The following is a 13,842-nucleotide window of genomic DNA, read 5'->3' as shown; positions in this document are numbered from 1 at the left end:
ATCATGGTCTTTAAGCTCTGCTCCTGAACTTGAAGAAATAATCTTGAAAACATGCAGGAATCAAAGAGATCACATGTGTTTGTCATCAGAACCCCTTCATCACAGCAAATATTTGCTTGTGGCAGCAGAAGAGTTGGAATATTTTCTGAACACAGCAGGAGCGTGGCAGGAACATCTCTGTGGTTGTCATTGGCACGGGGATGATCCTGGAGGAGCTTGGTGAAGGGAGACAGGGCAGTAAATCAAACTCTTGGATTTTCAAAGCACTGCAGGGCTGTGACACCTCCAGCAGCTGGGATCCTGTTGGACTTGGCAAAGGGCAGGGCCAGGAACCAGCAAAGAGCTGATTTTACAGCATTTACAAGCACGTTTTCCATCTCAGCTGCAGCACAGCCCAAGGTTTTACATCTGCTCCCCACCCCTGTGTGCCTGGAGATGTTCAATGCTCCCCATGACTCCCCTGCCCTCACCCAGCCCCTGGTGTGCAGGGATTTATTCACCCTCACCTGATGATTTATTCACCCTCACCTGATGATTTATTTATCCACACCATGTGTGCTCAAGGCTGGGTCCGATGAAACCCTGATATCTTCGGGGGGAAAAAAATGATTAAGAGGCAAACTCAGTTTGCAGGACAGTAAAAGTGCTGGAGAAGGCTCTGCAGGGAACAGCAGCAGAACTGGGCTCTGGAGCCAGAACCAGAACCAGAGCAGATCCTGTTTGTGCTGCACAAATGCAACGCTGGGCACTGTCCTGGTAAAGAAACTGACCTTTATTTTGTAAAACTCGGAGAAAATACTTTAAAAACACAAGCAAAGAGCTGTGAATGAGGTAAAACATCATCTCCAAATGGCACACCCAGCCCCAGCCCCTGCCCAGTGTGATCCAAGGCACAGACCAAGCCCAGGAGCTGAGCTGTGAGCCAGGCACTGCCCTGCTGTGGGCAGGGCTGTCCCTGCTGGAGCCTGAGCACATCCCCAATCCCTGGGGAGCCACAGGGCTCTGGTTCCCTCAGGAGAGCCCCAAAACCCCAATGGTGACAGCCCCAAACACCAGGGAGAGGGATCAGCATCCCCAAAACCCCAGTGGTGGATCAGCATCCCCAAAATCCCAATGGTGACAGCCCCAAACACCAGGGATAGGGATCAGCATCCCCAAACCCCAATGGTGGATCAGCATCCCCAAACAAACACCAGGGAGAGGGATCAGCATCCCCAAAACCCCAGTGGTGGATCAGCATCCCCAAAATCCCAATGGTGACAGCCCCAAACACCAGGGAGAGGGATCAGCATCCCCAAAATCCCAATGGTGGATCAGCATCCCCAAAATCCCAATGGTGACAGCCCCAAACACCAGGGAGAGGGATCAGCATCCCCAAAACCTCAATGGTGACATCCCCAAACACCAGGGAGGAGGAACCAGCAACCCCAAACCCCAGTGGTGACAGCCCCCAAACAAACCCCAGGGAGAGGGATCAGCATCCCCAAACGCCAGTGGTGGATCAGCATCCCCAAACAAACCCCAGGGAGGAGGTTCAGCATCCAGAGGCGCCATCCAGCATCACCACAGAACAATCCCTGTCCTGTCCCAGTCCAAGAGCAGAGCAGAGCCAGGCTGGGGCTCCCGGGGCTCTCACCGTCGCTGAGGGCCCTGCCCAGGTCAGTCCTTCGGCAGCTCCTGGAGCCTCCTGGCCGGGCTCTGTTCACCTCAGAACTCACCACGCCAGCCTGGGCAGGCAGAAAACAACACCCCAGCCGAGGGTTCAGCTTCCCGTTGGGAAGGAGGGGACACAAGCGGGAGGGCAGCGTGCTCCAGAGCATCCTGACACAGCCGAGCAGCTCCGGGAGCCGGGCAGGGCTCAGCATCTCCAGCGCTGCTTTCCCCGGGCTGCAGCTCCCTCTGGGGGGCTGCCACAGCACCCTGCAGGGACAGGGACAGGACAGGACAGTGAGAGTCACTGCGGGGCTGTCACAGCACCCCAGGGACAGTGGCAGGACAGTGACAGTCACTGCAGGGCACTGCCACCAGCCCAAACCTGCAGGGACAATGACAGAACAGTGACAGTCACTGCAGGGCTGTCACAGCACCCCAGGGACAGTGGCAGGACAGTGACAGTCACTGCAGGGCACTGCCACCACCCCAAACCTGCAGGGACAGTGGCAGTCACACTCCTGAGCTGGAAATGTGACCCTGGCCCATTCCTCCCACAGCATTTCTCACAGCTCTGTAATGGGAAAAGGCGAACTGAGGACATGGAGTCTGTTTGGATTCTTTCTGGTGTTGTTTTTTCTGCTGTTTTGTTTTCCCCTAAGCCAAGCTGGTGACAATTCTTTCTCTCTTCAGGGCTGGCTCCAACAAACGGAGCACAGCACGATACTGAGTCTCATAAAATTTAAACATTCCTATCCTACCTTTCTGCAAGAAGTTTAACACATCTCCTCTTTGCAAGCCTTGTGGGACTCACAGGAGGCTGAGCCATCAAGGTTGCTATTTGGCTTTCAGAAGTTTATAAAAGCCTTTTGAAAGGAGAAAAAACAACTCTTGGAGTCATCCATGGCACAGATGAGACGCTTCCATCTGCCTTTCAGGGACTCCAGGGAGGCTGGGGAGCAGAGCCATGCAGCAGCCCCATGGAATGGGCTCAGGGGTGTTTGCACAGGGTTTAAATATACTGATATAATTATATACATAGACGGATATAATTATATAAATATACTGATATAATTATGGTGTGAATGCCAAGGCTTCAGGGGAGAACAGGAGTCACCTCTGCCCACAGAGGTATCCCCTGGTGGGGATGAACTGGGGGCACCAAACACCCAATGTGTGCAGCACTGATGGGATGGGTGTGCACGTGGCATTTCCCATTATAAACAGCCACCAACTCCTCCTCAGCTGTGCCTGGTGCCCCATTCCCGTGGGGCAGACAGCCCTGCAGCTCAGCTCCTGCTTCCATCCTCCTTCCACAGGCTCACTGGAATTACCATGGCAGGAGGAAAGGCTCACAGGAATTACCATGGCAGGAGGAAAGGCTCACACTGGAATTACCATGGCAGGAGGAAAGGCTCACAGGAATTACCATGGCAGGAGGAAAGGCTCACACTGGAGTTACCCTGAGGTGAAGAAAGGCTCACACTGGAGTTGCCCTGAGGTGAAGAAAGGCTCACACTGGAGTTACCCTGAGGTGAAGAAAGGCTCACACTGGAGTTACCCTGAGGTGAAGAAAGGCTCACAGCAATTACCGTGGCAGCAGGAATCAGCAGCAGCAGGGCCAGCTCAGGTGCTGGGCAGCAGCGGCTTTGGCACATCCAGGTCCTTGTCGCAGTCCCTGTCGCCATCCCCGCGGGTCTGGGGGCGCTGCCGGGGGCCGGGGGCGCCCTGCCCAGGCCAGGGCAGCTGTGCAGAGGGGCCGCAGCACAGCAGGGCCAGCAGGCGCGCCCGCACCGCCCGGGTGCACAGCACGAACAGGATGCAGTTGGCTCCTCCTTGGAACGTGTTCCCGATGCCCTGCGAGGGCAGGAGCACAGCCATGACCAGGGATGCCCCCGGGGCACCCCGGAGAACAGCTCACGCCTGCCGCAGCTGCTGCAGGGCCACAGCCACCCCCTCTGAGGACAAGGAACTCAGGGAAATTAGGGTTTTTTCCCCAAAAAGCACCCAAGAGCAGACCAGGAGCCGTTGTGTGGTGGCACCGGTGTAGGGCAGGCACGGGCTGAGCCCGGCTGGAGGACAGACGTCCAACATCCCCCCGTCCATCCCTGCCGGTGCAGCTTTCCTCTGCAGCCACTAGATGCTGCTGCAGCAGCTCCTGCTGCATTGCTGCCTCTGCCGCAGCCCGGGCATCGCCTGGGGGCAGCAGCTGCTCCTGCAACACTCGGTGCCACCGAGAGAAGCCGCACTGGGAGCTCCCACCCTGCCCTGCCCCAGCCAGGGATGCCCCAAACCTGCCCAGCCAGGTGCCCAGGTGTGCACCACACCTGCCCGGGGGTGCGTTCCCAGCGAACACTCACATGCAGCACGACCAGGACGGGGTTCTGCACGGCTGGGGAGTCGCACAGGGTCAGCACGAAGCGCACCGTGCTCCAGATGCGGAGGAAGATGAAGATGAGCGGGATGAGGATGAGCTTCTTGTCCGCCAGGCTGGCGCGGGGCCGCAGGGCCGGGGCTGCGGGCAGGATGGGGCGGTACTCGGAGAGGGCAGCGTGCTGGGGGACAGGGACAGGGACAGGGTGAGCAGGAGCCTGCAGATGTGGCACAGCCCCAGGGCCCTGCCCAGAGCCACGGAACCCTCAGGAGGAGGGCAGGGCTGCAGTGAAGAGCGCACGGTCTGCCTTTGGGGACAGTGACATTGCTGCTGAAGGCGAGCAGTGACAGCTCCCTGTGCTGCTCTGATCCCCAGGTGACAACGGGGCCAGCTGCCCCAGCAATGTCCCCAGCACTGGGGAGGGACAGGAGGGACAGCAGCGTGCCCAGCCCTGCTCAGGGACAGCAGCGTGCCCAGCACTGTCCTAGCCCGTCCCCAGCCCTGCTCAGGGACAGCAGCGTGCCCAGCCCTGTCCCCAGCACTGTCCCAGCCCGTGCCCAGCCCTGTCCCCAGCACTGGGGAGGGACAGCAGCGTGCCCAGCCCTGCTCAGGGACAGCAGCGTGCCCAGCACTGTTCAGGGACAGCAGCATGCCCAGCCCTGTCCCCAGCCCGTCCCCAGCCCTGTCCCCAGCAGTCCTGGCAGGGGCAGGAGCCCGCTCAGGTTTCCAGCAGGTCACGCTGCTGTCTGTGCCCAGCCTGGGACACCGTGTCCTGCCTGCTGCACGCCAGGTGATGCTGACAGGCACCAGCAAACCCTCCCCAGCTTCCCTTCCCTGGACACTCAGGGCTGCTGAAAATCACCTCATTCTCCCAAATCATCTGCAGGATCCTGCCCTAACCGGGGCTGGGCTCATGCCCACCACCACCGCAAGCAGACACAGAATTTCCAGAAGGACACCCACCCACACGTGGGCCTTTTTCCCTAACCCAGCTGAGAGAAAAGGAATGTCTGGGTGCAGCTCCCTCTGGCATTCTCATCTGGATCTGTGTGTAATGCAAATGCTGCCCTAGATGCCTGGATTCTGTGTTCTCAAGGAACAGAACAACTGAACTCTGAATTCCAAACCCTGCCAGGACAGGGAGTCTCCTGTGTGGAGCCCAGAGCCATCCAGTGCCTGGGCTCCCAAATGCAGTACAAAATAACATCCACAAACACAAACTACCACTGCAGACATTGAAAGCACTGAGGCTTGAGAATTCCAACCTTGGTACAAGTGGAACTGCAGAAAACTGATTAAAGCTGAGTTTGTCCTTCACATTCTGTTTCAATTCTTACTGTAGCATTTCCCTCATGAGCATCCCACACCCCCTGCTCGTTTTCAAAGGGCTTTTGCATTCTTAGCTTGTGCTAAGTCACTGTGTGATGGTGCTGCTGGATCAGGGACATTTCAGAGCTGTGAACCCCTCCTGCCTGAACAGGGAGCAAGAAATGCAGAGTGTGGGGGTACAGAACCACCCAGCAAATACTCACAGCTCTGTTAATGTGCTTCCTGATGAGGAGGTAGAGCACGGGCAGGGTGACGTAGGCCAGGATCTCCCAGAGCTTTCCTGCCAGCAGCATCCACAGCAGCCGGTCCTCGGCGTCCAGGTTGACCCAGCACCAGCCCACGGAGACGTTGGAGGCGTCGTAGCCAATCTTCCTGAGGGCCACGGCAGCCACGGTGATGGCCAGGGGGACACCCCAGCTGGGGGGACACACAGAGAGGGGGCTGGGCCAGGGGCGTCCCCAGAGGAGCCCCCAGACCCCAGGAAATGGTGCCAGAGGCAGGGGCTGTCACACGGACACGCTTTATGGAAAATCCTTTCCTTAGGAGAAGCTGGGAGGCCTCGGGAACAAAATGCAAACATTGATTATCTGCTGCTGTGGGATGTAACAGGTGCATCTGGGATTGGTCTCATGTGGTTGTTTGTAATTAATGGCCAATCACAGTCAGCTGGCTCGGACTCTCAGTCCAAGCCACAAACCTTTATTACCATTCCTTCTTTTTCTATTCTTAGCTAGTCTTCTGATGAAATCCTTTCTTCTATTCTTTTAGTATAGTTTTAATGTAATATATACCATAAAATAATAAATCAAGCCTTCTGAAACATGGAGTCAGATCTCCATCTCTTCCCTCATCCAAAAACCCCTGTGAACACAATCACAGGCCAGGGCACTGTAAAATGTGATTTTCCTGCAGCCAGCTGATCCCGAGCTTTCAGAGCACAAGCAGCCAAGTCCCACCTTCCCATTTCAAAATTCTGCACTCAAAGAAATCCACAACTTCATTCTGCCAGTGGTGTGTTTTCTTGCTTTGCTTTTAAGTGGAGATGGAGTCAGTATTTTGGGAGCAAAAAATACGGTTTCTGAAGGACAAAGAGGCAGGGAAAAGTACTGGGAGCAACAGTAAAAAGCTAAGAAAGCAAAGAGGAGCCACATCCTCAAAACTTGGAGCTGTGACTTTGGCTTCTCACTTGATGGCAGAGGTAAATACAGGGAAGCATTTAGAAAAAAAATAACTGTGGTGACACACTGGAATGAAGTCACTCAGCAGCTTGGGCTGCCCACAAGAAACCGTGAGGAGGAGCAGAGGAATCCCAGCAGCCCAAACAGAAATTCCACCACAGGAGTGCCCTGCATCCATCTGAGTGTGTGACCTGAATCCATCTGAGTGTGTCCCCTGCACCCAGCTGAGTGTGCCCCCTGCATCCATCTGAGTGTGTGACCTGAATCCATCTGAGTGTGTCCCCTGCACCCAGCTGAGTGTGCCCCCTGAATCCAGCTGAGTGTGCCCCCTGAATCCAGCTGAGTGTGTGACCTGCACCCAGCTGAGTGTGCCCCCTGCATCCATCTGAGTGTGTCCCCTGCACCCAGCTGAGTGTGCCCCCTGAATCCGAGTGTGTGACCTGCACCCAGCTGAGTGTGCCCCCTGCACCCAGCTGAGTGTGTGACCTGCATCCAGCTGAGTGTGCCCCCTGAATCCAGCTGAGTGTGCCCCCTGAATCCAGCTGAGTGTGCCCCCTGCACCCAGCTGAGTGTGCCCCCTGCACCCAGCTGAGTGTGCCCCCTGCACCCAGCTGAGTGTGCCCCCTGAATCCAGCTGAGTGTGCCCCCTGCACCCAGCTGAGTGTGCCCCCTGCACCCAGCTGAGTGTGCCCCCTGCACCCAGCTGAGTGTGCCCCCTGAATCCAGCTGAGTGTGCCCCCTGAATCCAGCTGAGTGTGTGACCCCTGAATCCAGCTGAGTGTGTCCCCTGCATCCATCTGAGTGTGTGACCTGCACCCAGCTGAGTGTGCCCCCTGAATCCATCTGAGTGTGCCCCCTGCACCCAGCTGAGTGTGCCCCCTGCACCCAGCTGAGTGTGTGACCTGCATCCAGCTGAGTGTGCCCCCTGAATCCATCTGAGTGTGTCCCCTGCATCCATCTGAGTGTGTGACCTGCACCCAGCTGAGTGTGTCCCCTGCCACCCCAGCTGAGTGTGCCCCCTGAATCCAGCTGAGTGTGCCCCCTGCACCCAGCTGAGTGTGCCCCCTGCACCCAGCTGAGTGTGTGACCTGCACCCAGCTGAGTGTGTCCCCTGCATCCAGCTGAGTGTGTCCCCTGCCACCCCAGCTGAGTGTGTCCCCTGCATCCAGCTGAGTGTGCCCCCTGCCACCCCAGCTTCCAGCACTGCCCTCCTCTCTCCCAGGTGCACAGAAAACAAACCCATGACTGCCTTCCTCTCAAACAGCCCTCCCCTGGCAGCCTGGAGCAGCTGCAGGGAGCATGGGGAGGATCTTGCCCCCAAAAATCAGATTCCAGACCAGGTGGGCAAAGAGCAGCTGCCTTGACCAGATTATCTGAAACTCCAACTGCAGCACCAGAGATAATCCCATGGTATTAGGTTTCAAAAATACCCCATTTCCTACTCTGAAATAATGTCTGGATTCACCTACTGACAAAACAAGCAAATATAAATATAAGGCTGTAAAAACCTTCAGAGTCAACTGTGCAGCCCGTGTGGAACATTTTGTCTCAGGCCCAGCTCAGAACAGGCAGTGCTATTCCAAGCCAGGGCTGTTATTTAAGGACAGGGGTGCTGCAGGAAGCCCTCCCCACTCTGTTATCAGAGCAGGCTTCTAAAAACATCCCAAACGTCACCACCACCACCACCAGGAAAGTTTCCACACAGCCCAGGAGCCCTTTTGGTGAAACTGGGGATTTCTCAGAAAACAACTGCAAATGCAAAGGCATTCCGCTCTCATTCCGCTGCACTAAGGTAGAGAATTACAGAGAAATGGCACTTCCTAAAAGAAACCATGGAAAGGCACAAAGGCAGCAAGAAAAAGGAAGTGAATGGAGAAACTAATTTTACATGATTTTACAAATAACAATCTCATCAGTGAGCTGAAACTGCAAAAGAATGATGATAAAACCAGGTGAAATGATGGAGTGTGGATGTAAGGCAGGACAGGGTAAGCACAGACACAGAGGAAACAACTCACCACTGAGAAAGGGACTTAAAAACCTTCAGGAGAAAACTGGGGAGAGGAAGAACAAAACTGCTGCATTAACAGGAGTTAATTTCGCTGGAATATTCTGGGATCAGATGGATATTTAACACTGACACCAGGCAGAAGGATTACCAACAAAGGGAAATCAGAGAGGAGCTAGGAAGGAATCAGACATTTCTGTGAATTCAGCTCCATGTCAGCAGCTGGAAAGGAGAACTGAGAGTGGAGGTTCAGTTGTTCTCAGGAGCTCCACAGATTCAGGAGGGCGGCCAAATGTCAGAGCTTTCACTGAGCTGGGAGGGCAGGAACCGAACCAGGACAGGTCATCACCCACGGTGTGGGTGAGCACTGGAACAAAAGGGATCCCAGATAACAGAGAGCAGAAATATCCCCCTAAACCCCAAAGAGCGGTTCTGTAGCTGGGCCTCTCCACAGCACACCTGGCTGCAAACACTGGGAGAAAAGGGAAGGTGACTCCCCATTCCTGTACAGAGCTGGAAACCCAACCTGCAAGGCAGACACAGCAGCATTTATTCCTCCAACACAGCTCCCGGTGATCTGTGAATAAAAGAATCCTCCAACCCAGAAGATCTCTGCACAGCCACACCAAAGCAAGGCAAGGCGAGGCCCCTTCAGCTCCAGCAGCGTTCATCTGGACTTGCCCTGGTTCTCTGGGGTCAGATTGCCCAATAAGCACATTTTGATTTGTGCTGCACTGCTTTTCCCCCCTGAGGGCTCTGACAAGCAGGTGAGCTGCTGTCACCTGCCTGCACAGGTTAGCCAAGGAGCCATCCTGGACGTCCCAGGCAGTCCAGGAGGAACATCTATTCATGTTATATATATATATATATATTTATATATTTATATATTTATATATGTGTGTGTTATATATATATGTTATATATATAAAACATATATGTTATATATATGTTATATATAACATATATATAACATATATTTTAATATATAACATGAATAGATGTGCATTATAGATAGAATAGATACATGTATAGATAGTTATAAATGTATATATATAAAAAACATATTTTAATATATAACATGAATATATATATGCACATTTATAACCATGCATATATATGTATTTATTATATTTTAATATATAAGCATGCATATGTTATAGATTTTTTAAAGTAATATATTTATGGTTAAAATGATCTGCACAGCCTGATCATTAAACGAAAACCCTTCAAAACATTGTCAGCAATTGGCACCAAAAGCCAAGCAGGAAATAACCCCAAGGTGGGCTCTGCCTGCTCCGTTCCTCACCCCGAGTTTGGATGAATTTCTTTCCCAACAAAGGTGATGTTTTCCAGCAGGTGATTCCTGACCCTGGGGAATCCACAGCAGTGAGGCAGCCTGGCCACTGGCACTGCCAGCACTGACATTCTGCAGCTACCTAAGGGCTGCCAAAGCTGGCTGCAGGCTTGTTCTCGAAGCTCAGCGGGTTCAGAAGCACGGCAGAGGTGCAGCTCTGCAGGATGTGCTCCCACAGGAATCCCTGTGGCACAAACCTGCCTGACGGGTCTGAGCCGCTGTGACACCCTGATTCCCTCAGGAAAATTCCAGGTCCTGACTTCCAACGTGTATTTAGCCAGCTCCATCCCCAAGGATTATATTCAGAATTTAATTTCTCTGGTAACTACAAAGGCGCAGGGAAGGAAGGCAGGGTGATGTGTCACAAGCGGATGGGCACAGAACACGTCCTCACTTGTTGTCTCTGGCTTCTCGGACACATCATAAAGCAGAAACACCTTTAAACACTGGCTCTGCACAGAACAGGCATTTACAAAGCAGAACCTGATCACAGGTGCTCAACAGCCTTTAAACAGAGCAGACGGTGCTGATCAATAGCAAGGACTGAAGATGGCATTTCATTTTCATTGTAAAGAACTGAAAATAAACTGAACAAATCCCCCCAGAGCATCTCTCCCTCTGTGCCGGGGTAGAGCAATCTCTCTCCCTCCCAGGATTTTTACAGTTTTCTGGGAGTGCACAGACTGCAGCCAGCTCTGTTTCAGTGCCTCTGTTTCTCTCCACACTCGGTAGCTGACAAGGCTGAGGAGCACTAAACCAGATGGAGAAACTGAAGTGCAGACAAAAGCCACACAGGCAATTAGCAGACAGGAAAATTACAACGAGGCCAGATTTGCCTGAGCCCTTTGATGTGCCTGATGGAGCCAGGATGCCCAGGAAGGAGCCAGACTGGGGTTTTACATCCATTTAGCAACACGTGGCTCTTGAGCAGCACCCCGTCCTCACCACAGCTCTCAGAGTGCAACTCTGCTTTGCTGGAGATGGGATAACATCATTATTAATTCTCATTACTATCCCATTATTAATTCTCCTGCAGGGCACCTTGCCCAGCTCCAGCAACAGCCCAGGGCCCTGTGCAGCCCCCCAGCCCTTCACCAGCAGCAATCCCAGGACTGAAATTCCCTTCCCTGGCTCACCCTCAGCCTCAAAGCCTCCCTGCCCATCCTCACCTGGGCTCAGCTCTACTGTTTGAAACTAAAAAGTGTCAAATATTTGACTAAGAAACCAAAGAAAATTCTTTACTTGTCCCGAGGGCTTTTTTTTTATTTATTCCCTTTTAAAGCAGATCACTGCTCTTTTAATTTATTACAGAAGCTTGGCAGCACAGGGGACTAAGGGATCACTGTTTTGCTCAGCGTGGACACAGCACATGATTCCACAAGCTCCAATTGCATAATGAAAGCTTTTACTAAACATGATGTGGAAAACCAGTGCCCTAAATAGCAGAAACTGAGACATAAAGCTACGCTGTGGACTGGTTTGTCTTGCTTTCAATCAAACATGCCAAAACAAGCTTCAGAGCGCTTCCCCGGCAGTTTCACCACATGTGAGGAACATTTTCCTGTGAGTGTGGGATTACAGCAACCTGCCTGGGCAGAGGGGAGGATCCGCACACCAGGCTGACAGGGGAGCTGGGGACCTGTGGAAACGGATCCCAAACACAGAAGCTTGGGCAGCAGCAGGCAGGTATCACAGACACAGGGTTTGTTATGTTATTTCTACAACATCAGAGTGCAGGGGAAGCCAAGCCAGGATTTCCAGTCATTAGAACTTGCCAGAGATTTTCCTAAGTGACCTTGAACAAAAAAAACCCTCCAGCTTTTCCGCATCTCCAACTGCTCACTTGGGAAGGGAAAGGGGAAACAAGCAGGGTCGGTTAGCTTAAAGACACCAAAATCCCTGTTCAAAAGGAATCTGAGGGGTAGAGGAGGAGAAGGAAAGGAAAGAGACTCAGGGGACGCCCAGCACAGCACACAGCACCCACCTGACGGCGTGGAAGCCCCAGAGCAAGCCCTGGCCCGCGGGGGAGGCCCTGACGATGCTCAGGTACAGGTAGAGCGCGATGGCCATGGTCCAGAAGAAGGAGCTGGTGTTGGCGAAGGTGGACAGGGCTCCCTGCAGGACGCAGTCCCACGAGGTGCCCTGGAAGTCCCTGAGCACGCCGTAGAAGTAGGAGAGGGCGGAGAGCAGGTCGGCCAGGCTCAGGTGCAGCAGCAGCTGCCGCGGGCGCGTCCGCAGCTCGGGCCAGAGCGCCTGGGAGCAGAGCAGGAGCGCAGAGCCCGCGCACGACAGCGCGCACGACAGCAGCACCGGGACACGCTCCGCCAGCGGCAGCCGGGTGGGCGGCAGCGGGGACGGCATGGCCGGGACAGCGGGGACAGCCGGGACAGAGCGGGGACAGAGGAGAGGAGCGAGGGGACAGCGGGATGGAGCGAAGGGACAGCGAGGGGACAGCGGGGGTTCAGTCCGATGCAGCCCCGCGGGTCGGGCGCGCTCTGCCGGAGTGTCCGGTCCGGTCCGGTCGCAGCGCTGTGTCCGCGGTGACCGGAGCCGGCACCGGCCGGGAAGGCAGCGCTGTGTCCGCGGTGACCGGAGCCCGCACCGGCCGGGAAGGCAGCGCTGTGTCCGCGGTGACCGGAGCGCTCTCCCGGAGCCCGCACCGGCCGCGGAGGCGGCGCGGCAGCCGCAGGAGAGCCCCGGGAGCGGCGGGACCCGGCCCGCCCCCGCCGTCATGTGAGAGCGGCCCGGCCCCCTCGGAGCCGAGGGAATCCCCGCCGGGAGCGGGACGGGAATCGGGACAAGGACCGAGAACGGGAGCGGGACAAGGACCGGGATCGGAATAACGACGGGGACGGGGATCGGGACAAGGATCGGGAGCCGCCCCCGCCGCAGCCCCGCAGCGCAGAAAACCCTTTTCCCCTTTTTTCCCCCCTTTTTTCTTCTTTCAATCAAAACTCCCGCCCCGGCCCCCGGGAGCACAAGGAACAAAGCCCCGGGTTGTTGCTGCTGTCCCCTTCCTTTGCCACGGACACCTCCTCCCCAAGGACAGCGCACAGCTCTCCCTGCTGAGCCGGAGCCACCGGGTTTATTCACTGATTTACACACAAACTGCTGCCTTTGGAAACAAGATCTTCTTCCAACATACCTTAATTACCACTCGGTTAAACTTCAGTCAAGCAGCCTTTACTCTTTTAGGAATTTATTTCGGAGCGCGATGCCCCCTGCATGTTCTTTATCGAAAAAGGAAGCTGCAGCAGTTTGCATTTGCCCTGCACACAATCTGACACCAACAGCTCTTTCAACTTTATCACTATTGCAGGCTTTCTTTAGCAACCATCTGACCCCTCAAAAAAAACACCCACAAAGCCTTGTCAGGGCTGCATTCCCAGTTGTTGCTCTCACACGTTCTTGGCTTCCTCCTGGTTTCCCTTTTCCCCACTTTTATAGCACAAGCCCAACCTACCACAGACATCCAGACAAACCACGTCAGCAAACACCCTGCCTGGTGAGTGCTGCTTTTATTTTGGGTGATGGATGAGGCTCCAGAACACAGCTTAATTAAGTCATGCCAGATAGAGAACCAAGATAAAACCAGAACTTGCATTTCCACCGACTTGTGGCTGTGATTCAGATATTCTAAAATATTCTTTAAAAAGTGGCTTGTCAGGGCATCATAAACTGTTGAACTAAAACCCAGAGAAATGGATCTTTGCCTTAACAATCAGAAATAGGACAGCAGAGGATTTTCTGCCAGGTCTCTCCCTGTTCTCTAAAATAGGAGTATGGGGAGTTTGCGCACAGAAGTCACCACTCTGCAGCAGGCCATACTCAGAGCTTGTGCTTTAAAACTGAGTGACAAAAGGCAAAGAATTCTCAGGAAAGGTCCCCATCGCCTCCCATTCTCTCAGCACCTCCACACGCAGCATCTCTGTGGCACTCCTGCCCCCGA

General features: G+C 54.3%; 1 protein-coding gene across 1 annotated transcript; it reads right to left on the bottom strand.

Moving 5' to 3' along the window:
- Positions 1-3,276: 3,276 nt before the first annotated feature.
- GPR157 (G protein-coupled receptor 157) lies at positions 3,277-12,254 on the bottom strand. The gene is made up of 4 exons (XM_058818562.1): positions 11,878-12,254; positions 5,557-5,770; positions 4,011-4,205; positions 3,277-3,507 (listed from the first exon to the last, which is right to left on the bottom strand). The coding sequence occupies exons 1-4, from the start codon at positions 12,252-12,254 to the stop codon at positions 3,277-3,279; spliced, it is 1,017 nt and encodes a 338-aa protein (XP_058674545.1).
- Between the last annotated feature and the right edge of the window lie 1,588 nt (positions 12,255-13,842).

This window comes from Ammospiza caudacuta, chromosome 22, assembly GCF_027887145.1.
Source record: "Ammospiza caudacuta isolate bAmmCau1 chromosome 22, bAmmCau1.pri, whole genome shotgun sequence".
Taxonomy (NCBI): domain Eukaryota; kingdom Metazoa; phylum Chordata; class Aves; order Passeriformes; family Passerellidae; genus Ammospiza; species Ammospiza caudacuta.
This window is presented reverse-complemented; position numbering and strand designations above follow the sequence as displayed.